Source organism: Dipodomys merriami, unplaced genomic scaffold, assembly GCF_024711535.1.
Source record: "Dipodomys merriami isolate MVZ:Mamm:240054 unplaced genomic scaffold, mDipMer1.0.p SCAF_125, whole genome shotgun sequence".
In the NCBI taxonomy this organism is placed as follows: domain Eukaryota; kingdom Metazoa; phylum Chordata; class Mammalia; order Rodentia; family Heteromyidae; genus Dipodomys; species Dipodomys merriami.
The window spans coordinates 2493018-2515121 of NW_027202549.1; the positions used below are offsets into that span (position 1 = coordinate 2493018).

The window sequence follows — 22104 nt, forward strand, 5'->3', positions numbered from 1 at the left end:
CCCTTTAAAGTATGCCATTACTTCCAAATTTTACTAAACTCCCTAGGTCACGTTCTCTGATTGCCACAAAAGTCAAGGTAGCTTTCAACTGAACCCAACAAAAATTAAGTTTCCAGAATGAAAGATTTCTCCTTTGCCTGATGAGGCCAGGCTATGTTAGAAGCACTACAGCCTCTGCTCCAGAGCAAAGATGAACTTCCTGGAGTCCCATAGGAGCCTGCTGTCTGAGCATTCTGTCACCTCAGGGGACCTGCTTGTCCTGTATTCAAGCTTTAGGTTTATAATCTGGATTTTGCTTTGAGATATAGGTGTGTATGTTTAATCACTTACCTTTTTTAATTCTTCTAATTACTTTCTCTTAATTACTTTCAGTGTTTTAAAAGGACAGCTGAAGTTCAGAAGTAAATAGGGTAATTCATATTGTAGATGGTAAAATTTGGTACATTTTTCCTCCTGTCGTCTTTATTGACACATTGATCTTCTTCTTACCAAAGAAAAAAAAGAGTGACAGAGATCTTTGTGTTTTCTAAAAGAAAAACCAGGAGCCACACACTGGTAGTTCACACCTGTAACCACCGTAGCTACTCAGGAGGATGACCTCTGAGGATCAAGGTTCGAAGCCAGCCAAGGCAAGAAGGTCCAGTTAACCACTAGAAAACTGGAAGTGGTGCTGTGGCTCAGAGTAGTAGAGCACTGGGAAGGGGAAAAAAGCTTGGTGCTAGTGGATCATGCCTATAAACCTAGCTACTCATGAGGCTGAGATCTGAGGATCACAATTCAAAGCCAGCCCAGGCAGGAAGGTTCACAAGACTTATTTCCAATGAACCACCTGAAAACCGGAAGTGGAGTTGTGGCTCAAAGTAGTAGACACTAGTAGGCACTAGCCTTGAGCAAAAAGAGCTCAGGGATAGAGCCTGACCCTGAGTTCAAGACCCACAACTAACAAAAAAAAAAAAAAGACAACTCTCTCATGGTTATGATAATTATACTGGAAAAGTTTTCATTCCTATTTAAGTTGGCTCAACTGTATTGGTTGAACTATTATTGGGCATATGATTTCTGAGTAATCTACACATACAGTAGTTTCTCTTAAGGCCCAGAATAATGCAACATTCTTACTATCCTCAAGAGCGATGAATTTTTTTTAATTGTATTTATTTTATGTATTTACTCATTTATTTTTTGTCAGTCATGGAGCTTGAACCCAGAGCCTAGGCAGTCCCTTATCTCTTTCAGCTCAAGGTTAGCCTTGTCTACCACTTTGAGCCACAGTTTCACTTCCAGTTTTCTGTTGGTTCGTTGGAGATAAGATTTTCACAGTCTTTCCTGTCTGGGCTGGCTTCAAACTGCGATCCTGAGATCTCAGCCTAATAAATAGCTTGGAATGCAGGTGTGAGCCACTGGTTCTTGACCCCATGCAAATTTTTATTTGGGCATCTTTAGTAATCTGTAAATGTGTAATTTGAGGTACTTCTAAGCTAAGGTTTTCAGTGGCACTGCCAAAGTTCAGCATAGACAATTGTGACTTTGCAGCAAAGGTCACATACTTCATTCAGAGGTTGTAACTGCTATTACATTTTAACCAGAAGAATCCCTTCTAGAAGCGAGGACCTGAGAAGATTGCGGGAACTTGAAATGATGGCATCTAGGGGACTAATAAAATGATAAAAGGGACTCAGGTAGTCATATATTTTCTTAAATATCTGAAAGATGCAGGGGCTGTGGCACATGGCTATAGTCTTAGCTAATGGGAGACTGAAGCAGGAAGATCACTTGAGTCTAGAAATTAGAGGCCAACTTGGGTAGCATAGCAAGATGCTGCCTCAAAAAGAAAGGGTGGCAGGCTGGGAATGTGGCTTAGTGGTAGAATGCTTGCCTTGCATACATGAAGTTCTGGGTTCATTCCTCAGTACCACATAAACAGTAAAAGCTAGAAGTGGCGCTGTGGCTCAAGCAGTAAAGTGCTAGCCTTGAGCAAAAGAAGCTCAGGGACAGTGCCCAGAACTTGAGTTCAAGCCCCAGGACTGGCACCAGAAAAAAGAAAAAGGAAGAAAAAAATCTGACAGCTTCTCAAAGAGGATTGCATTGTTCTGAGTAGTCTCAGAGCTGAAGTTGAAAAGAAAAGCAGGTCTTAGAAGTGGTCTGGAGAAAGCTAGGGGCTGGTGGCTCACACCTGTAATACTAGCTATTCAGGAGATAGATCTGAGGATTGTGCTTCAAAGCCAACCCAGGCAGTAAAGTTTGTGAGACTCTTGTTTCCAATTCACCACCAGAAAACCAGAAGTGGTGCTGTGGCTCAAGTGGTAGAGCATTAGCCTTGAGCACAGAGACTCAGGGACAGCACCCAGGCTAGGAGTTCAAGCCCCACACTGATCCATAAAAAGTGGTCTGGAGGAGTCTTTGGCAATGGATAACAAGTATCCAAATGGAAAGTGTATGTAGCAGGAGGGAACTCAGCACCAAGCAAATATGTTTAGCTCCAATCCTGCAAGCCTTTCTTACTGTCATCTTTCTTTTCTCACAGCTGGAACAACAGAGGCAGCAATTGCTTACTGAGCGCCAGAACTTCCACATGGAACAGCTGAAATACGCAGAGTTAAGAGCCCGACAGCAAATGGAGCAGCAGCAGCAGCATAGCCAAAACCCTCAGCAGCCACACCAGCACTCAGGAGGACCTGGCCTCGCCCCTCTTGGAGCAACAGGACACCCAGGCATGATGCCACATCAGCAGCCCCCTCCCTACCCTCTGATGCACCACCAGATGCCACCACCTCATCCCCCTCAGCCAGGTGAGAGGAAAGCATGGCTTACATTGAAAAGCTTGTGGTCTGCTTATTTGGGGGGGTTACCGTACATGTGGTAATTTCTGAAGTCCTTTCAGAATTTCCATTGTCATCTAGAATATCATAGGCAAAGTCCAGAGTCCTCTTGGTGAGGTAGGTTAATGTCTATAAAGAGGTACAATCTTGGGCTGGGAAGGTGGCTCACTGGTAGAGCGCTTACCTTGCATGCATGAGGCCCTGGGTTTGATTCCTCAGCACCACATAAGAAAAAAGTCGGAAGTAGCGCTGTGGCTCAAGTGGTAGAGCACTAGCCTTGAGCTAAAGAGCTGAGGGACAGTGCCCAGGCCCAGAGTTCAGGCCCCACGACTGGACCCAAAAAAAAAAAAAAAGGTACAATCTTATAACTCGTTTATTTGTTTGTATGTTTTTGTCAGTCATGGGGCTTGAACTCTGAGCCTGGGTGCTGTCCCTTAGCTCTTCAGTTCAAGGCTATCACTCTATCACTTGAACCACTATGTTGCATCTGGGTTTTTGGGTGGTTTATTAGAGATAAGTGTCTCATGGACTTTTCTGCCCAGGCTGGCTTTGAACCACGATCCTCAGATCTCAGCCTCCTGAGTAGCTAGGATTATAGGCATGAGCAAACAGCGCCCAGCCCGGTGTCTCATGCGTGCAAGGCAAGCACTTTACGACTGAGCCACCTTCCTAGCCCCTTGTTTTGTTTGTTTGTTTTTTTTAAGAACTTTTATCTTTTGGACTGGCTCCCATGGTTTATGCCTGTAGTCATAGCTATTTATGAGGTTGAGATATGAGGCTTTCAGTTTGAAACCAAGCTAGGTAAGAAAGTCTGTGAGATTCTTATTTCTTATTAACCACCAAAAGCAAGAAGTGAAACTGGCTCAAGTAATAGAGCGCTAGTCTGGTGTATAAAAGCTCAGGAATAGTGCTCAAGCCCTGAGTTCAAGCCCCAGGACAAGCACCAAAAAAAAAAAATTATCATTTAGAGGGTAGGAATATGACTTAGTGGTAGAATGCTTGCCTAGCATGCATGACACCCTTGGTTCAATTCCTCAGTGCTACATAAACAGAAAAGGCCAGAAGTAGTACTGTGGCTCAAGTGGTAGAGTGCTAACCTTGAGCAGAAGAAGCTCAGGGACAGTGTTCAGGCCCTGAGTTCAAATCCCAGGACTGGTCAAAAAAAAAATTTAGGGCTGGCTGCCAGTGGCCCACACATGTAATCCCACCTCTTCAAGAGGCTAGGTGTGAGGGTTTTGGTTAGAAACCAACCCAGGCAGACAAATCCATGAGACTCTAATGACGCGCGCGCGCGCGTGCGTGCGTGTTTTGTTTTGTTTCAGGGTTAGTTATAAGGCTTAACTCAGGGCCTGGGCCCTGTCTCTGAACTGTTTTGCACAAGGCTAGTCCTCTACCACTTTTTGAGCGACATCATAACTTCCAGTTTTCTGGTGGTTAATTGGAGAAAAGAGTCTCACAGGTTCTTTTCTGCCTGAGCAACTTCCAACTGTGATCCTAAGATCTCAACCTCCTGAGGAGCTAGGATTGCAGGTATGAGCCACTGGCACCTGGCTAATGATATATTTTTATCTGTTCCTTTTCACTGTTCCTTTTCACCTTTGGGAAGGAGATAGACTTCAGAATGTCTCATCAGCCAAGAGTTATTAAATAACTATCATTATACCAAAGAAAATAACCATAATCCCTAATATTGTTAGTTAAATGTCTGAGTACTTTGTTTGAATCCGTATTCAAATAAGATCCACAGACATGCATTCACATCTCTTTTGTTAAAAGGGCACTTACATGTTAAGGAAAATGCAGTTTTCAGTAATGCAACCGTGCCTGATTTATGCTCTACCTTGGAGTTGTACCCTGTGCGGAGCTTATATCCCCAATACCGTGTGTGTCTGTGTCTTCTGTGTCTCTGTGTCTGTGTGTATTTCCTCCCATAGTATTACATCACTTGTCCTGTATCTCCATCCTCCCTCCAAGCCCACCCACCCTCTCCCCCTACACACACACTCACTCACACACACACACACACACACACACACACACTCACCTTTTATAACAATTGTCCAGAAGTAGTTTGATACATGTTCTGGGTAGGATACAGTCTACTCAGGACTGGTGGCTCTACCATTTGAGCCACATCTTCAGTTCTAGCTGTTTGCTAGTTAATTGGAGATGAGAGTCTATGGATTCATCTTCCTGGATTGCTTTGAACTGTGATTATAGATCTCAGTCTCCTGAGTAGCTAAGATTATAGGTGTGAGTCACTCATGTCCAGCTGGTATTCAGTTCCTTTTTGGTTTTGAGGCTTTTTTGGTTTGTTGTTGTTTTGGGTTGTTGGTTTTTTATTTTTTTGTTTTTTGCTGGTCCTGGGACTTGAACTCAGGGCATGGGCACTGTCCCTGAGTCTCTTTGTGCTCAAGGCTAGCACTGTACCACTTGAGCTACAGTGCCACTTACAGCTTTTCCTGAGTAGTTTATTAGATGTAAGGACTTTCTTGCATGGACTGGCTTTAAGCCACAGTCCTCAGATCTTAGCTTCCTGGGTGGGTATGATTATAGGCATGAGCCATGGCTGCCTGGCTAGTATTTGGTTCTTAATGGTGGTGCCATATCCACAGTACCTGTTCACAGAGAACATCTAAGGAGCTACAGCATTTAGCTTAGAGATGCATCTGTTTTCTTCTCTATATAATGTCCTGATGAGCTGAGTATGGCTTGTGTACCCCTGTAATGCCAACATTAGAGAGGCTGAGACAGTAGAATTGTCAGTTCAAGGGCCAGCCCAACATAAACAGTAAGTTGTGGCACACTGGTACATACAGAGACTCTAGTCTTTTTAAAAAAAAAAAAAAAAAAAAAAAAAAAAGCCTGATAATATGTATGAGGCTCATCACCCACATCATTTCACTTCTTCTTAATATCTTTGTTTCATATTTGAAGACCTAGTGCATGACACAGCCATATAGCCTAGCTTCCTGTCAGCCAGGATTCACACTGAGCTCCATCTGATTTCATAGTGAAGCCAGAGCCACAGAGGCACTATGGCAGGGCTGAGGTGGAATTTTCAGCAGACTTGGAAAGAACTCTTTTCCTAGTGAGGCAGTGCCAGCAAATTAACTGATAAAAATAGCCTTTAAAAAAGAAATAGGTCACTTTCCTCTTCACGTTCTCTACAAGATAGGGTCTCCACATTGAATTTGTAATAGAAAGAATCATTCAGTGTAAGGCAAGGTCTCTTTTAATACAGGACAAAATATTCTTTTATATTTGAGAGATACATATGGAAAAACATAAATCATAGGTACTTATTGACTATATAAACACCTAAGTAAACCAACACTTTGCCCTACATTTCCCCACTTCTCAAAGTATGTGTCTTCTGACTTTCAACCCTGTTCACACTAGTTGGGCTGAATTTCATTGTTATCTGAATAGAAGAACATAGTGAATTTCCTGTCTGGTTCCCACACTCAACACCATATATAAGACGTGTGCACTGTGTAAATGGTTTGTACATTTGTTTTCTTCTATCTGTTATAGTGTTTCACTGCATGTCTGTGCCCTACTACACCAATCCATTTCCCACTGATGAACACACACCCAATTTTCAAGCTTTCAACTAAATAGTGTGTCTGTGACCATGATAGGTAGGACATAATGTACACATTGTGTTATATGTATCCCTAAAGGAATAGAATTAGGGTATGCCTGAGAATGGTCCAACGGGATACATATCTTGCATATATTTACCTCTCTAGTCTCTGGCTGACATAGGTGTAAGAATTACAAGCAGTGATTCATGCTTGTAGTCCTAGCTACTCAGGAGACTGAGATCTGAGGATTGCATTCAAAGCCAGCCTGGGCAGGAAAGACCATGACACTCTTATCTCCAATAAACCACCAGAGAACCGGAAGTGGCTCACTGTGGCTCAAGTGGTAGAAGGCTAGCCTTGAGCTGAAGAGCTGAGGGACAGCGCCCAGGCTCAGGAGTTCAAGCCCCATGACCAACCAAAAAAAAGAATTACAAGCAGGTCCTCCAACCAGTGTTTATTACATTTTAGAAATGAATAGGAGCACTCTCTGCTCTTTTCTAGCTCTTTCCTTCTCTTTCCCAGCTCCCTTCTCTTTTCTAGCTCTTTCTCTGCTCTTTTCTAGCTCTTTCTCAGCTGTTTCCTTCTCTTCTCTTTCCCAGATCTCTTTTTCCTAGCTTGCTCTTTACCACCTCTTTCCCAGATGCTCTCTTTTCTAGCTCTTTTCTCTCTTTTCTAGCTCTTTTCTCTCTCTTTCCAGCTTTCTCTCTTTCCCAGCTCTCCCAGCTCTCTTTCCCAGGCCTTTCCCCACCGCATGGAGGACCAAAATGGCATGGTGCCAGCCAGAACAATGAATAAACCTACCCCTTACCTGGAAAAAAAAAAATGAATAGGAGCAACGTTTTCTTTAGTTGCTGAGCAATTGTCCTGGATAGTTGACCAGGTCAGTTAGCTAGGATTTTGATTTTCACTTACATTTTGTAGTGTAGGAAGAGTCAGTCTCTGAATGATAGCATTATCAGGGAAGTAGCAGGGGAAAGATTAAGGCAGATTTATTGTTGAATGATGAACTTGTTCAGATTTTCTTGCTCTGTAGAATTTATACAAGTATGAGATTTTTCTCTGCAAAACTGTATCAGGTAGTGATAGAGCCCATTCAAATAGCAGCTTGGTATTCTACATCATGGGTGGAACTGGGACATCAATAGCTAGTGTTAAATGGCAACTGTATGTATTCCATTTGATTTGTCTCTCTTTTTTTCCCAATTCTTAACCTTATTTTCATTCAAGTCCTTGGGATTTTCACAGAAAACCCTTATGCACACTTTTGTCTCTTTCACTATTATTTGGTTGTACTCTTTTTTTTTTTTTTTTTTTTTTTTTTTTTTTGCCAGTTCTGGGGCTTGAACTCAGGGCCTGGGCACTGTCCCTGAGCTTCTGTGCTCAAGACTAGCACTCTCCCACTTGAGCCACAACACCACTTCCATTTTTTTCTGCGCATGTGGTACTGAGGAATCAAACCCAGGGCTTCATGCATGCTAGGCAACCACTCTACCACTAAACCATACTCCCAGCCCCTTCATCGTACTCTTAACTTACCTGCAAACTCCAGCTGTGTGTATATGTTTGTGTGTGCATATTTGTGCGTGCGCACATATGTGTATGTGTGCGCATGTGCGCCTCTGCACCAGTTCTAGAACTGCATAATTTTTTTTGCTCTAGGTTTTGAACCTTGATCCACGGGTCTTAGCCTCCTGAATAGCTAGGATTATAAGCATGATCCACCAATCCCCGACTATATTTACTTAAATTTGTCTTAAAGTGTCTCAAATTGGTTTGTTCCCACCAAACAAAAAAGCTGGGGAATTACATGCAGTAGAATGTTTCTGCTTATGTACTTGCACACCCATTTTTTACCATCTTTATTTCACATTTTGCTGAACTTGATGAAATCCACAAAACTGCGTTTTATACTTTTTCATGTGAGCTGTAAAATAGTTTCATATGATTCCTAAACTACAGGCTTAGTAGTTCTCTCTAAGACTTACCCATTTCAGATGGCACAAGATGAATTATCATGGGGGCTGGGAAGGTGGCTCAGTGGTAGAGTGCTTGCCTTGCATGCATGAGGCCCTGGGTTTGATTCCTCAGCACCACATAAGTAGAAAAAGCCAGAAATGGTGTTGTGGCTCAAGTAGTAGAGTGCTAGCCTTGAGCTGAAGTACTGAGGGACAGCACCCAGCCCTAGAGTTCAGGCCCCACGACCTACCCCAAAAAAAAAAAAAAGATGAATAGTCATTATAGTAACCAATCAGGCACATGTAGTGTATCTGTTGACTACACTCTGGGCTCCAGGAAAGCACATGGAAGACCATGAAGGAGTGGCCTGGGTGGTGACTGCTGCTTCTTGAGGTCCTTTAGTGTGCCACATACAAGCAAGCAGGAAAGCCACAAGTGGCTACTGGAGATGTCCTCGGTGGTGAGGTGATCAGAACTCCAAGGTCCTTGGCACTTGTTTGAAGGATGATTGCCTAAAAGTGGGTGCCGTCAGAGTGACAACAAAAGCCTAGTATGCCAGGACAGTGGTGAGCCCTGCCTCCTTGTGTGAGTGGGAAATGAGACTCTTGATTATTTATGCTTCATGGATCTCAAGCAAGGCACCTGCAGCAGGAAGCCTTTGTGTGCAAAAAGAGCTTGTTAGTTTCAATATCTTCATGGTTTCCTTGTTGTTAATGTGGGAATTTTGAAGTATCCAGAAAACCAGAATAGAAATTGGTCTAGCTTGATGAGAATTCATTCATGATATTATTTCAGTGACAAAAACTAGATTTTTATTCTGTGTCTGTGTCTGTGTGTCGGGCATGGGGCTTGAACTTTGGGCCTGGATGCTGTCTCTGTGCTCTTCAGCTCAAGGCTAGCACTCTACCATTTGAGCCACAGTACCACTTCTGGTTTTCTGGTGATTTATTGGAGATAAGACTCGCACAAAATTTCCTGCCCCAGCTGACTTTGAACTGTGATCCTCAGAGCTCAGCCTTCTATAGTAGCTAGGATGACAGGCGTAAGCTACCTGAACCGGCAAAACTAGAATATTTTATGTCAGTAAAATACAGGTTCCAGGACATTTCAACCAAGGCATAAGGCTCCTAGTTTTCTTTGTTTTGTTTTGTTTATCTAAGAAATCGTATCTTGCTTTGTAGCCCAGCCTTGCCTTGACCTCATGATTCTCCTGCCTCAGCTTCCCAACTAGCTGCGATTACAGGCATGCGCCACCACACCAGACCCAGACACTTGGGTTTAATTTTAAGCCCCTTAGTTAGACCTACTTACTTATCCAACACTACTAAGGAAATAGTACCCAGGAAAGGATTATAACTAATCGTCTCTAGCCCTTGCTGTGGTCTTGACCCCACACTGAAAAGAGAAAAGGAATAGCTCATCACATCAGCAGTTTTTGGTATCTGTGGTACCTCTAGTCCTGCTTGCATCGATGATAAGGCTGCCATACACTTTCCGGAATAGCAGGTTACTCTCACAAAGAGAACAGTGAGGGCCCAGTCCTTCACAAAGAGTGTCTGTGGCAGGCTCTCCCAGGAAGCTGCTGTGGGGAGGAGCAATCTCTAAGGAGCCTGGGCTTCCCCTCACTTGGCCCTGATTGTGTTATTTCCGTTCTGCTGGGGACTCAGCCAGAGGATGCCTGCATACTTCGAAATGGATGCATGAAATACAAGACAAGATATTCACAGGTCTCTTTTCACAGCTTTATTTTTTTCTTCCCACCTTCCTCTTGCATTTCAAAGAATAAAAATAAAATCCTTAGCTAATATCCCATTAGAGATGATGGGTCTCTAGCTTTAATAAAAGACCTAATAAACCCAAGAAAGTGTAAGGAATTTTTCTACTAGCTAAACTTAATTTTAGACAACCTTTCCATTTTTTTCTGACTTAGGATGCCTGCTGTTTTGTGTATGTGTGTTTTTTAAGGAAGGGAAAGAAGAAGAAAGAAAGCTTGTATGTAGGTCAGACTCCCACTTTCCTATGCTTTGCTACTGATGGTTTGAAGCCATATTTCTCTTTCTTCTCATTTTTCCTATCTACTATGGAAGGAAATACCTGGGGGGAAAAATGCACACACAGCATTTAATTTGTTTGATAAGGGCTCCTTTTAGTCTGATATGGGCCTATATAGTTATTTTATACTAGTAAGAATTAGAAGCCGGGTACTGGTGACTCAAGACTGTAATCCTAGCTACTCAGGAGGCTGAGATCTGAGGATTGCGGTTCAAAGCCAGCCCAGGCAGGAAAGACCGTGAGACTTCTATCTCCAATAAACCACCAGAAAACTGGAAGTGGTGCTGTAGCTCAAGTGGTAGAGCACTCACCTTGAGCTGAAGAGCTGAGGGACAGCGCCCGAGCCCAGAGTTCAAGCCCACGACCGACCAAAACAAACTAGTAAGAATTAGAAGGGAGTGCCCGGGCTGGGAAGGTGGCTCAGTGGTAGAGCGCTTGCCTTGCATGTCTGAGGCCCTGGGTTCGATTCCTCAGCACCACATAAGCTAAAAGAAAAAAGCCAGAAGTGGCACTGTGGCTCAAGTGGTAGAGCGCTAGCCTTGAGCTGAAAAGCTGAGGGACAGCGCCCAGGCCCAGAGTTCAGGCCCCACAACCGGACCCAAAAAAAAAAAAAAAAGGGAGTGCCCTCACACATGGTAGTAATCTATTGAAAAATAATGACAGTGATATTTCAGACACCACAGAAACCTCAAGATCTTTCCGTTTCAGATGGACAGCATTGCTTGGCAAGAAAACTAGTTTCGTCTTCTCTCTAGTTCCCTTCATTTCTCCCCTGCTTCAGATTTGATCCTTAGAAATCACCTTTTAAAAGGAAGGGGGGGGAGGGAAGATGCCCCTTTAAAGTAGAAAGGAGTGGGGGTGGGGGGGTACTGGGAATGTGGCTTAGTGGTAGCGTACATGATGCCTTGGGTTCCATTCCTCAGTACCATGTACACAAAAAAACGCCAGAAGTGTTGCTGTGGTTAAGTGGTAGAGTGCTAGCCTTGAGCAAAAGACGCTCAGACAGCACCCAAACCCATAAAATTCAAGCCCTACGACCCACCAAAAAAACAAGAAACAGAAATCATTATCTGTCCTCTAGTCCTTCCTTTTTTGCTGTCATTCCTTCCAAGGAGCCATTGTGCTGTCACACTTTGCATGCATATATAGGCCCTGTCAGGAAGGCTTCAGGCTTCACAGTAAGTTTTTTGGTGTGTTTTTGTTTTTTGCTTTTTTTTGTTGTTGTTGTTGGTCATGGGGCTAGAATTCTGGGCCTGGGTGCTGCCCCTCAACTCTGCACTCTACCACTTGAGCCACAGCGCCACTTCCAGCTTTTTTTTGCTTATGTGGTGTTGAGGAATCGAACCCAGGGCCTCGTGCATGCAAGGCAAATGCTCTACCACTGAGCCACCTTCCCAGCCCTTCTTTGGTGTTTTGTTGTTTGTTTGTTTTTTAATCCTTCATAGAGACTGTCAACGATAAGCAATGCAGTTTGTATTTTTAAGTTGTCATAGTGAGATACTGAGAAGAAAATTTCAATTAGCAATAGTCATGCCTCAGATAAACCTCAGTAACTATGATACTGGCACTTTGCAGAGTTGTTTTATTTATTTATTTATTGGTTGGTTGATTTGGTCTTGTAGACTTGAAAACTCCTAAAGCTGCTCTGTCCCAGCTTATTAACATGAAGATATAGGGAACTAGGTAAATGGGCCACTGGCTCAGAGCAGGTAGCTTTACAAATAACACTGCTTAGCCTGAAAGCTTATTCCCAGCACATGATGGACAGGCGTCACCATGGGTTTGTGTTGATCTGCTAGGGATGTTTCCCTCTGCCAGATTGTTTCTTGGATAGCTCTTTTCTCTGCTGGAACACACTCTGAGGTTGTTTTCAAGAAACTGTTTTTGTCAGGATCTTGCCATGGAGCAAGCAACAGATCCATCAGTTTGGTGGTAAAGTCCCTTAGGTATTTGGCATACTAAATTATACCATACAAAGTATCTGGCTCTGCTTTTCACCAGCATGTTGGATGAGCTAGTGATATCATAAGACACTGTGAAAAATCAAATCCTACCTACTCAAGAGGTAAGAGATGAGACTGGTCATAGTCTCACACTAACCTGGGCGGGGGGGAGGGGGGAGCAGGGAGCGGTTCCTAAGGCCCCATCTTTTTTTTTTTTTTGTCGGTGTGGAGTCTGAACTCAGGGCTTGGGCTGGGCACTGTCCCTGAGCTTTTTCACTCAAGGCTAACACTGTGCCATCTTGAGCCACAGTACCACTTCCAGTTTTCTGGTGGTTTATTGGAGATCAGAGTCTCAGGGACTTTCTTGCCCTGCCCAGCTTTGAACCACGATTCTCAGCCTCCTGAGAAGCTAGGATTGTAGATAGGAGTCATTCACACAGCTCAGGCCCCATCTTAACCCATAAAAGCTAGGTAGAGTCATAAACACTTGTCATCCCTGCAACACTTGAAGGACAAGGCTCACAGTCCATGCCCTCTTGGACAGAAACATAACACCATATTCAAAGAGCAAAATGAAGCTGAAGATGTGACTTAAGTGGCAGAGTCCTTGGCTAGCAAGCACAAAGCACGGTTTGTTTTTTTATTAATTTTTTATTGAGATTAAATGATTACATAAATTTCATAGTATTATGGGACAGTGAAACTTAAAGTCACAAACACATTTTAACCTTCACAAGGCAAATCATTGTTATCCTGGTCTATCAGGTTTGTGAATTCTATAAATTTCGACAACACAACTATTTCTTCCAAATCAGGTGATCGGTACATTGCTTTCCTTTTGCTTAGTGGAAGCTGTTCCCTCTTTTCCACTCATTCCCTCCCTCCCATCGCTGCCCTTGAGTTGCAAAGCATTGTTTTGTTTTGTTTTGCTTTTTTTTAAAAAATAAAAAAAATAAAAACAGTTCCCTCAATCACTGCAAGTCCTGTGGTAAAGGAAGCAGCTGCTTAGCTTCCCTCAGTATAAATAAGTTCAGGAAGCTCCGCACATGCCGAGTGACTCGGCCAAGAGTGCACATCTAGGATAGGGTGAGTGGAGCCAGATTGTGGCTGTTTATAGATTTTAGGCTGCTACATCTGTACACCCATGTTGAAGAGAGCTGCTGCCGGGGATGGCCCACTAGTTAGACTCTTCAGATACGTCATCCAAGTGTAAACTTCTGTGCTATGGGAAGTGATGGGGGCTGAGCAGTGTGTGTCATATTATACTTAGATGAACACACACCTGCAGGGGTTCCCCCACTCACCCACCCAGTACTGGCTCTGGCTCCTTTATAAAGGTACACTTTACAGCTGTCCTGTAGAAGCTGGTAGAATGTGTTCTTCCTTGCTTGCCTAGGGTTCTATCCAGTCTAAACCTGGTGGTAGGAGGCAGCACATATCCATTGCTCGACTTTGTTTCTGTTGCTGGTTCCTATATTTGGCTTCCTTTATTGTAAGACTATTCATTAGAAATATTCTTTTGTGGGGCTGGGAATGTGGCTGGCTCTGTGGTAGAGTGCTTGCCTAGTGATGCATAAAGCCCTAGGTTCGATTCCTCAGCACCACATAAACAAAAAGCTGGAAGTGGCGCTGTGGCTCAAGTGGTAGAGCCCTAGCCTTGAGCACAGAGAGGCTCAGGGACAGTGCCCAGATCCTGAGTTCAAGCCCCAGGACTGGCAAAAAAAGTATTCTTTTGTCTCTGGGCCAGAATTCTGTACTGGGTTCAAAAGTAGACCTCCTTTCTATCCAACTACATGCTACAGCAACAGAGTTGAATAATTACACAGAGACCCTGAGGTCTAAAATATTTTCTGCCAGACTCTTTAAAGGACAAATTTGCAGGCTGGGAAGGTGGCTCAGTGGTAGAGCACTTGCCTTGCATGCTTGAGGCCCTGGGTTCGATTCCTCAGCACCACATAAGCAGAAAAAAAAGCCAGAAGTGGTGCTGTGGCTCAAGTGGTAGACCGCTAGCCTTGACTGAAGAGCTGAGGGACAGCACCCAGACCCAGAGTTCAGGCCCCACAACTGGACCCAAAAAAAAAAAGAACAAATTTGCTGAAAACTCTATAAAGACCAAATAATGAAATTGAATGTAAGAAGTATCCTTCAGGGCTCAGTGGTCGAGTGCTTTGTATGAAGCCCTGGGTTCAATTCCTCAGTACCACATAAACAAAAAGCCAGAAGTGGTGCTGTGGCTCTAGTTGTAGAGTGCTAGTCTTAAGCAAAAGAAGCTCAGGAACAGTGCCCAGGCCCTCCCTGAGTTCAAGCTCCATGACTGGCAAAAAAAAAAAAGTCAGGTAGCTACATATCTTCCTGTCCCCTCCCCCTTGCTTCTCCTAGTCCAGTACTTCATGATGGGCTCCATAGGAAAAGGTTTTTTTCTTGTGAATAGACTTCAGAATCTTTTTTTCTTTCTTTCTTTTTTTTTTGCTAGTCCTGGGGCTTGAACTCACCCTGGACACTGTCCCCAAGGCTAGCACTTTACTACTGGAGCCACAGCACCACTTCTGGCTTTTCCCATTTATGTGGTTGTGAGAACTCAAACCCAGGGCTTCATGTATGCAAGGCAAAAACTCTACCATTAAGTCACATTCCCAACCCCAGAATCTTTTTGAATGATGATCTTCATGCCCTTCAGCTAGACATACCCTCACAAAGCATGGTCTGTGCTGAGTTGTAGCTGTTGGGACTTTGAGCCAGTCTCTAGTTCTCTATTCACTGTGGTCTGTACCTGGCATTGTGTCTGCCCAGGAAGACATTTGACAATCCCTTGTTCACACAAACTAACCAGAATGAATGCTCTCTTTTAGGGATGCGCTTTTTTTTCCCCTCCTTCCTGGTCATAAGGCTTGGATTCAGAACCTGGGTGCTGTCCCTGAATTTTTTTGTACCAGCTTTATCACTTTGAGCCATAGTGCCATTTCCAGTTTTCTGGTAGTTCATTGCAGATGAAAGTCTCATGGACTTTCCTGCCCCGGCTGACTTCAAATGGGGATCCTCAGATCTCAGCCTTGTGAGTAGTTAGGGTTACAGGCATGAGCCACCAGTGACTTAGGGATGAATTTTCTTTTGTAGATTTTAAAAAAATAAAAGCTGGGGTTGGAGGCATGGCTCAGGTGATAAGAATTCAAGCCTATTAAAGCATCAGATACTCAGTTTGAGTCCTGGTCTCAGACAAAAACAAAAGAAAAAAAAATCTGATCATAGGAGTAAGCACAGATCATTGTTCTGTTGGTATGTCACATCCTTTGGTGAGTTATTGTTTGTTTTAATCCTCATGGACAGTGAGTTGTTCCCTTTCTTCTGCCCGTTCCTTGTATACCTAAAGTGCTTGAACTCTCCCTCCACAGGTCAGATACCAGGCCCAGGTTCTATGATGCCTGGGCAGCCCATGCCAGGCCGCATGCTTCCCACTGTTGCAGCCAACATCCACCCTGCTGGGACTGGCCCTGCCCCTCCTGGTATGCCTCCAATACCTGGAAACATCTTAGGACCCCGGGTACCCCTCACAGCACCGAATGGCATGTGTAAGTAGGAAGACCTGTTACCTCAGAGCAATGTAGGAGGGCTGTGGAGAAGACAGAAAGACTTTGTTCTCTACTTGAGAAGGGCTATAGACAGTACAGTCTGCCTACGGTGGGTTCCACAGGATCCATTTTGGCCACTGTCTCAGTATGGAATACTAATGAGTGAAATACTTCCATTAGCTCAGGCTTCATTCTCAACATTTAAGCCTGTGGAGAAGCCAATGAGGTATTCATCTCCCACTCCCGTGTATACCTATCTGGTTTGAAGCTCAGTAGCTATACATAGCTTCTGGTTATTTTCCTTGTAGGAGCTCTTAGGCATACAGAAGTCCAAGTGATGGACACAAAGGAAAAAGAATAAAAGGGTTGGGGTGTAGCTCAAGCCCAGCCCTGTTTTCTGTCTCTAGCACTGCTTCTGTCTCTAGCACTGCAACAAGAAAAAAGAAAAAAATGAAGAATACAGAGTAGGAGAAACAAATATGTTTCTCATAGTTATTCTTAAAATAGTACTAACGGCTGCATAGACTAGGGAGTATTCGGGGCTATGTTAAGAAAGAAATATGCCAAAGCCCCTACAGGCCAACAGTGGAAACAGCACTGATAATGCTTAGCAAGCCTGAGACTCTGCAGAGGCCAGGCCACTTCTTCCCGAAGCGAGGCCCTCGGGAGAGTTGGCCTCTGTCTACCCTGTATTGTAGATCTGCCTAGTGAAAACAGTCCTGGAGGGTATAGCATTGGCCAGGACTCAGCTATGTCTGTGATGCTTCATTTTAGAAGTTTATGTGGGGCTGGGAAGTTGGCTCAGTGGTAGAGTGCTTGCCTTGCATGCCTGAGGCCCTGGGTTCGATTCCTCAGCACCACATAAGCCAAAAGAAAAAAGCCGGAAGTGGCGCTGTGGCTCAAGTGGTAGAGCGCTAGCCTTGAGCTGAAGAGCTGAGGGACAGCGCCCAGGCCCAGAGTTCAGGTCCCATGACCAGACCCAAAAAAAAAAAAAAAAAAAAAAGAAGTTTATGTTGTAAGAAGTTAGCTTCTAGTCATAAGACAATAAAAAACAAGAATCAGCAGGGTACTGATGGCTCATACCTGTAATCCTAGCTACTCAAGAGGCTGAGGAGCTAGGATCACTGAGGATCTGAGGATCACTGTTCAAAACCAACCCAAGCAGAAAAGTCCATGAGACTTTTATTTCCATTTAATCACCAAAAAAGCTAGGAGCTGAGGCTCAAATGGTTGAGTACTAGTTTTGAGCAAAAAGAAGCTCAGAAATGATTACTAAGCCCCAGGACCAGCACCACAAAAAAAATAAAAAAAGAAAAAGAACAATCAGAATATCTTGTCTCCAGAAGCTTTTTAGAAAGGGGAAGGGGTGTCAGAATTTAATAAAAGTTACGGGAGACTACAAAGTACCTTGAATGCACTGTGGTACTCTGAGAAGGAAGACATTACAAGAAAGAAGGCTTTGCATGCACATATGTATGTGCACACACCCACGTCCCTTCCAGACTCCCAAAGGCTGAAGCAATGTAGAATGTACAGGAAAAAAAAGACTGGTTTAGCTGGATGTAGCAGGACTAGAACATCTGCCCCTCAGATCATATATATAAGGCCTGCAAACTCATTTGGTACATAATAGGACAGATACATATGCTTTTTGTAGGCTGCCTGTAGCCATCTGCCTGCATAGCTAATTCTGTATGGCCTGTAAATGATGTTATAAATATCTAAATGGCCGTTGGCAGAAGAAAGGTACCCTGCCCCAAGATAGTATTATGCCCATAGAAAAATACAAGAGGGGTCTGGGAATGTGGCTTAGCGGTAGAGTGCTTGCCTAGCATGCACAATTCCTCAGTACCAAATAAATAGAAAAGGCCAGAAGTGGTGCTGTGGCTCAAGTAGTAGAGCACTAGCCTTGAGCAAAAGAAGCTCAGGGATAGTGCCCAGGCCCTGAGTTCAAGCCTCAGAACGGGCAAAAAAAAAATACAGATCTCCCCATGAAGGAGAGCGTAGGCAGAGCTGATAGTATACCTCTGTACTATAGCACCTGTCTTGGTAGACTACCGGCAAGGCACATGAACTGGCCTGCCAAGGAAATGAACCAGTTTGCCATTCTTAGTATGGAGATGATATTAATAGTTACCACTGTTCTAACCAGCTGATCCCCATGATGTGTCTTTACGATTCCACCCTAAAGGGTCTTGAGTGGTGACCTTGAAAAATGAGTGTTTTAGAGGGTGATCTTCCTTAAATGAACATGCAAGGGATTCTGAGCTGCTGACATAGCACTGGAGTGCTAGGCAGGCTTCCCACTTAGTTCCCACTATGGAAAGATAACACCCAGGATGAGATTATTGGGTTTAAATGTGTTAAGTTTGGTAGAAACCTGAAACCTCTCAGGAATAGGGTTGGGTGCATTGACTGGTAAGCAAAGCTGTGCTTTTGTTATTTGTTTTATATTTCATTTTCTGGCAAGATCTAGAAACTTGTAAAACCTCTAGATTAAATAATCTCTAGGGTTCCTTTGTACACTAAAGCAGCTCAAGTTGAGATGGGAAAGAGCTCTACACACTCACACTAATTGTTCCCTTCAGGACTTGACCTAGTTTCGTTCAGAAATCCATGGATTGCAGTTCAGGAGTTGTGAGGGACTCCCCTGACTCTCCAGCTTGTCAGCATCTCCTCTGTGAAGTCCTGGCACTGGCAGAAACAGTTAACCAGCAAAAACTAATTAATAATCTAGTTCTAGCCAGCTACGTTACATTTATACTGTGATAAAAAGAAAAAGAAGTCAGCCCTACATGGTTCCTGACACCAGAAATGCTCGCTGGTCTGGAGGCTGAGATGGGAAGATCTTGGTTCCAGGCCAGCCCCAGCATAGTTGCAAATTCCTTCTCACCTAGTAGACACCATCTCAACAATTAAAAAGCAGACCAAGATGGTATGCTGATCTTATTATGCCAAGGCAAGTTGGGTACAATTGGCTTGCACAGATGGTCGAAACTACTCAGGAGGCTGAGATCTGAGCATCATGGTTCACAGCCAGCCCAGACAGGAAAGTTCATGAGACTAACGAAACCAAAAGGGGCTGGAGGGCATAACTCCAGTGGCAAGAGCCTGCTAGCAAGCACGAGGCTCTGAGTATAGACCCCAGTACCACCAATTAAAAAAAAAAGAACTTGACCAGCACAGAGTCTATTCTTCATCAAAATCCATTGGCGTTCTGAAAGGGACTATAGTGACTCTTGGAGTGGGCTTTGGGGGAGGACAGGGTGGATTCAGACACCCCATCTTTTGGGAAGATGAGGGTAAGTAATATATGAGCAGTGACCACATAGACTTCAGTGGCAGCAGACTTCATGGCACTCATGGCCTGCTTGCTTTGGCATTTTAATCTAGGCAGGCCTCACTGCAACCTCTCTATCCAGGCTTCCCACCATAAAGAGTTTCCTGTGTCCTTTTGCACTGAGTGGGCTTCCCCAAGCACCTTACATTTCTAGCAGTAACAAGTTACTTTGGATGTCTTTACAGATCCCCCTCCACCACAACAACAACCACCGCCACCTGCAGATGGGGTCCCTCCACCTCCTGCTCCCGGTCCACCAGCCTCGGTCACTCCTTAGCCTGGAAGATTCAGGGAGCCCACCACCAGCTGGAGTGGGGCTGACAAGACTTGGGTTTCTCAGCTTCCTTGGGTTTCTTTCAGGATTTTCTTCTGGCATCCCCAAGCACATGTCCCACTCTTTTTTTTTTTTTTTTTTTTTTTTTTGCCCCCCTCTTTGAGCCCTGATGTGTCAGATCCTCAGCTGACACTCAAGGCAAAGCCTGTGGCGACCATGTGCTCTGGCTATCCTAAAATCACCTGTGTCTCCCCTGTTCTGGTGGGGCCCCGTGTCGGCAGTTTTACCTGCAGGTCTCCTGTCGATGTTAGTATTCTCTTGTCTTTTGTCACTTTTTCTCTCCCACAGTTTGTTGCTTTGTCTCTTATGCTTCTATAGATAATACTCTGTAATTATTATCTTTTTTTCCCCTGTTAGGATCCTTTGAAAGGAAAGCATCCTAAGTTAACAGGAACCAAAAATGGTGATGGGCAGAAGGAGCTAGCTGCAGGGGGCACACCTTAAAAGGCATTAAAAGTGACCTTATTTCTGCTTATCTGAGCTAAGAATGGTGCTGCTGGTGAAGTTTCCTGAGATTTTTGCCACACATAAATGCACCAGAATTTAAGAGGGGGGGAGGGGAAGGAAGGACTGCCCCATTGATTTTATTCACACATGAGGAATGTGAACACCTCATCCTGCCCGGCAGAACATCCCACTTTAACTAGTGTGTAGTGGAAGAGAGCCCGAGCGTTAGAACATATGGACTCGTCCAGGCCCACTGCTTCTGGTTTTCTATGCAGAGAATTTTCTGGACTGGAGGGAGGAGGGTGTTTGGCTTTTTGAGGGCAGTTTGAGCTTTGAAGGATGGGATTTGGGGTGGCAACACTTAGCTCCTAGACTAGCTAGGAAAGTTTCAGGAGTCTGGGGCAATGTCGTCCATCCTCATATCTCATCTCCCATGTTCCCCATCATCTTCCCCCTCCCTCCCCGCTCCCATGAATCTAGCCTACTACATTCACTGCTATGTATGTGTTGTTGGGGATTTTTTCCTCTCAAAAAAAAAGAAAAAAGAAAAGGAAAAAAAAGTAGATAGTGATAATAACTTTTTGTAGCTCATGGAAATTGGTTAGAATGGCTGGGGGTGGTACCCAAGTCCCTAAACTACCTCTTGCAGTAGCCAGGGTGAACAGAATTTCTAGAAGCGGTACTTTCAGTTCTGGATGGGATTAGAAAAAGTGAGCAAGACTCTCAGCCTCCCATGGGTACTCCCTTCCCTCTCTCAGATCTCATAATCCACTGTCACAGGGTTGTCACGGAGGTTCTAAGGGTACCAACCACCTCACTTGGATGCATCATGCTTTAAGGTTTGGGGTGCTAGAGCTGGAACAGTGGGGTGCCATTCCAGAGGAAGATCCACTCCACACACACACACCCAAAAAAAAAAGCCTTAATTTGAGTCCCAGTCTTCCCCTGCTGATGAGTGACTTTGAGAGTTTCTGGTTTTCTCTTCCTGTCCTTATCCTCCTGTCTGCCCTTCCACTAGTAGTTAAAGGGTGTTTGGGGCAAAGCTTGTTTCCAAAGGATCTGGCTTCACTTCACATTCTTAAGTGGCAGTTTTATTATTTAAAATGCAAAGGTTTTAGGACATCTTTTGGGTATCTTTTTCTAAATGTTTTCTAAAGCTTTACATATAAGACGGTATAGGGAGGTGTTTTTGTAAACACCTTAGAGCTTCTTCCCTTAATATTAGGATGCAAAAAAGTAAAACCACAATTGAGATTTGCCTTTCAAAAACCCTCAGGTTTGCCTTGAACCAGGTGACCCTGGTCACCCAGAGGACTGGAATATTGGAACCAAGGAGACTTCCAGACTCAGCAGGTGGGGGAGGTGGAAATGAGTTTGTTCCCACTGGAGTTTATTTGCCATGCATTTCCTTCCAGAAAGACCCAGTGCCTTGACAATGGTCGGGCTTATCTCAACTTCGTTCCTGTCTCTCCCACAGGGAACTCCCAACGCTCACCTTTTTTTTTTCCCCTGGAGTCTTAGAAGAATGAAATTCTGGTTCATACTGTGGTCCCTTGTAACCTCAGGTCTTTAATATGATCACTTTCAAATTTAAGAGATCCAGGCGGACATTATTTTTTACTATGCTGGTAATCTACAAAATACCCGAATTCAACAATTGTTACGTTTTAGTGTAAATGGTAACTTTTTTTTCTTTTCATGTCTTTAATCTGGTTTCATTCCTGTAATGCAACAACCCAATTTTGTGAGGGGCTGGGAAATAATACGTGGTTTTTGTACAAACCTGTTTCTCGGTGTGTTATTTTGGGAAAATGAGGAGAGGGAGGAAATTTGAAAGGTTGGAGGAAATGGATGGAAGTGGCTTAATCTCTTTTTCACTGAATAAATGAAATGCCAGTTCTGGATTCTAGTCCCATTTTCTGCATTCATACACCAGTTTCCTCACGTACCCCATGAAGAACCTCAATATTTAGAAGTAGCTCCTAAGAACTCTGCATCTGGTGATCATAAAAACCCATTCCTAGAGCTTTATCGCCTCTGTTGAAGGGGCTTCTTGG

General features: G+C 44.0%; 1 protein-coding gene and 1 non-coding gene across 3 annotated transcripts in view; one reads left to right on the forward strand and one right to left on the reverse strand.

The window, feature by feature from the left end:
* The window catches only part of Smarcc1 (SWI/SNF related BAF chromatin remodeling complex subunit C1), a 103701-nt gene extending 81750 nt beyond the window's left edge, over positions 1-21951 (forward strand). For both annotated transcript variants that reach the window (XM_070017698.1, XM_070017699.1), the window contains exons 26-28: positions 2525-2789; positions 15750-15926; positions 19452-21951. In XM_070017698.1, the coding sequence (XP_069873799.1) occupies positions 2525-2789; positions 15750-15926; positions 19452-19543 (534 nt within the window). In that variant the 3' untranslated portion in view covers positions 19544-21951. The remainder of the gene's footprint in view (positions 1-2524; positions 2790-15749; positions 15927-19451) is intronic.
* Positions 11854-11996, reverse strand: LOC138824099 (U4 spliceosomal RNA). The gene has a single exon (XR_011370989.1). It is a non-coding gene; the product is annotated as a U4 spliceosomal RNA (small nuclear RNA).
* Positions 21952-22104: the final 153 nt, after the last annotated feature.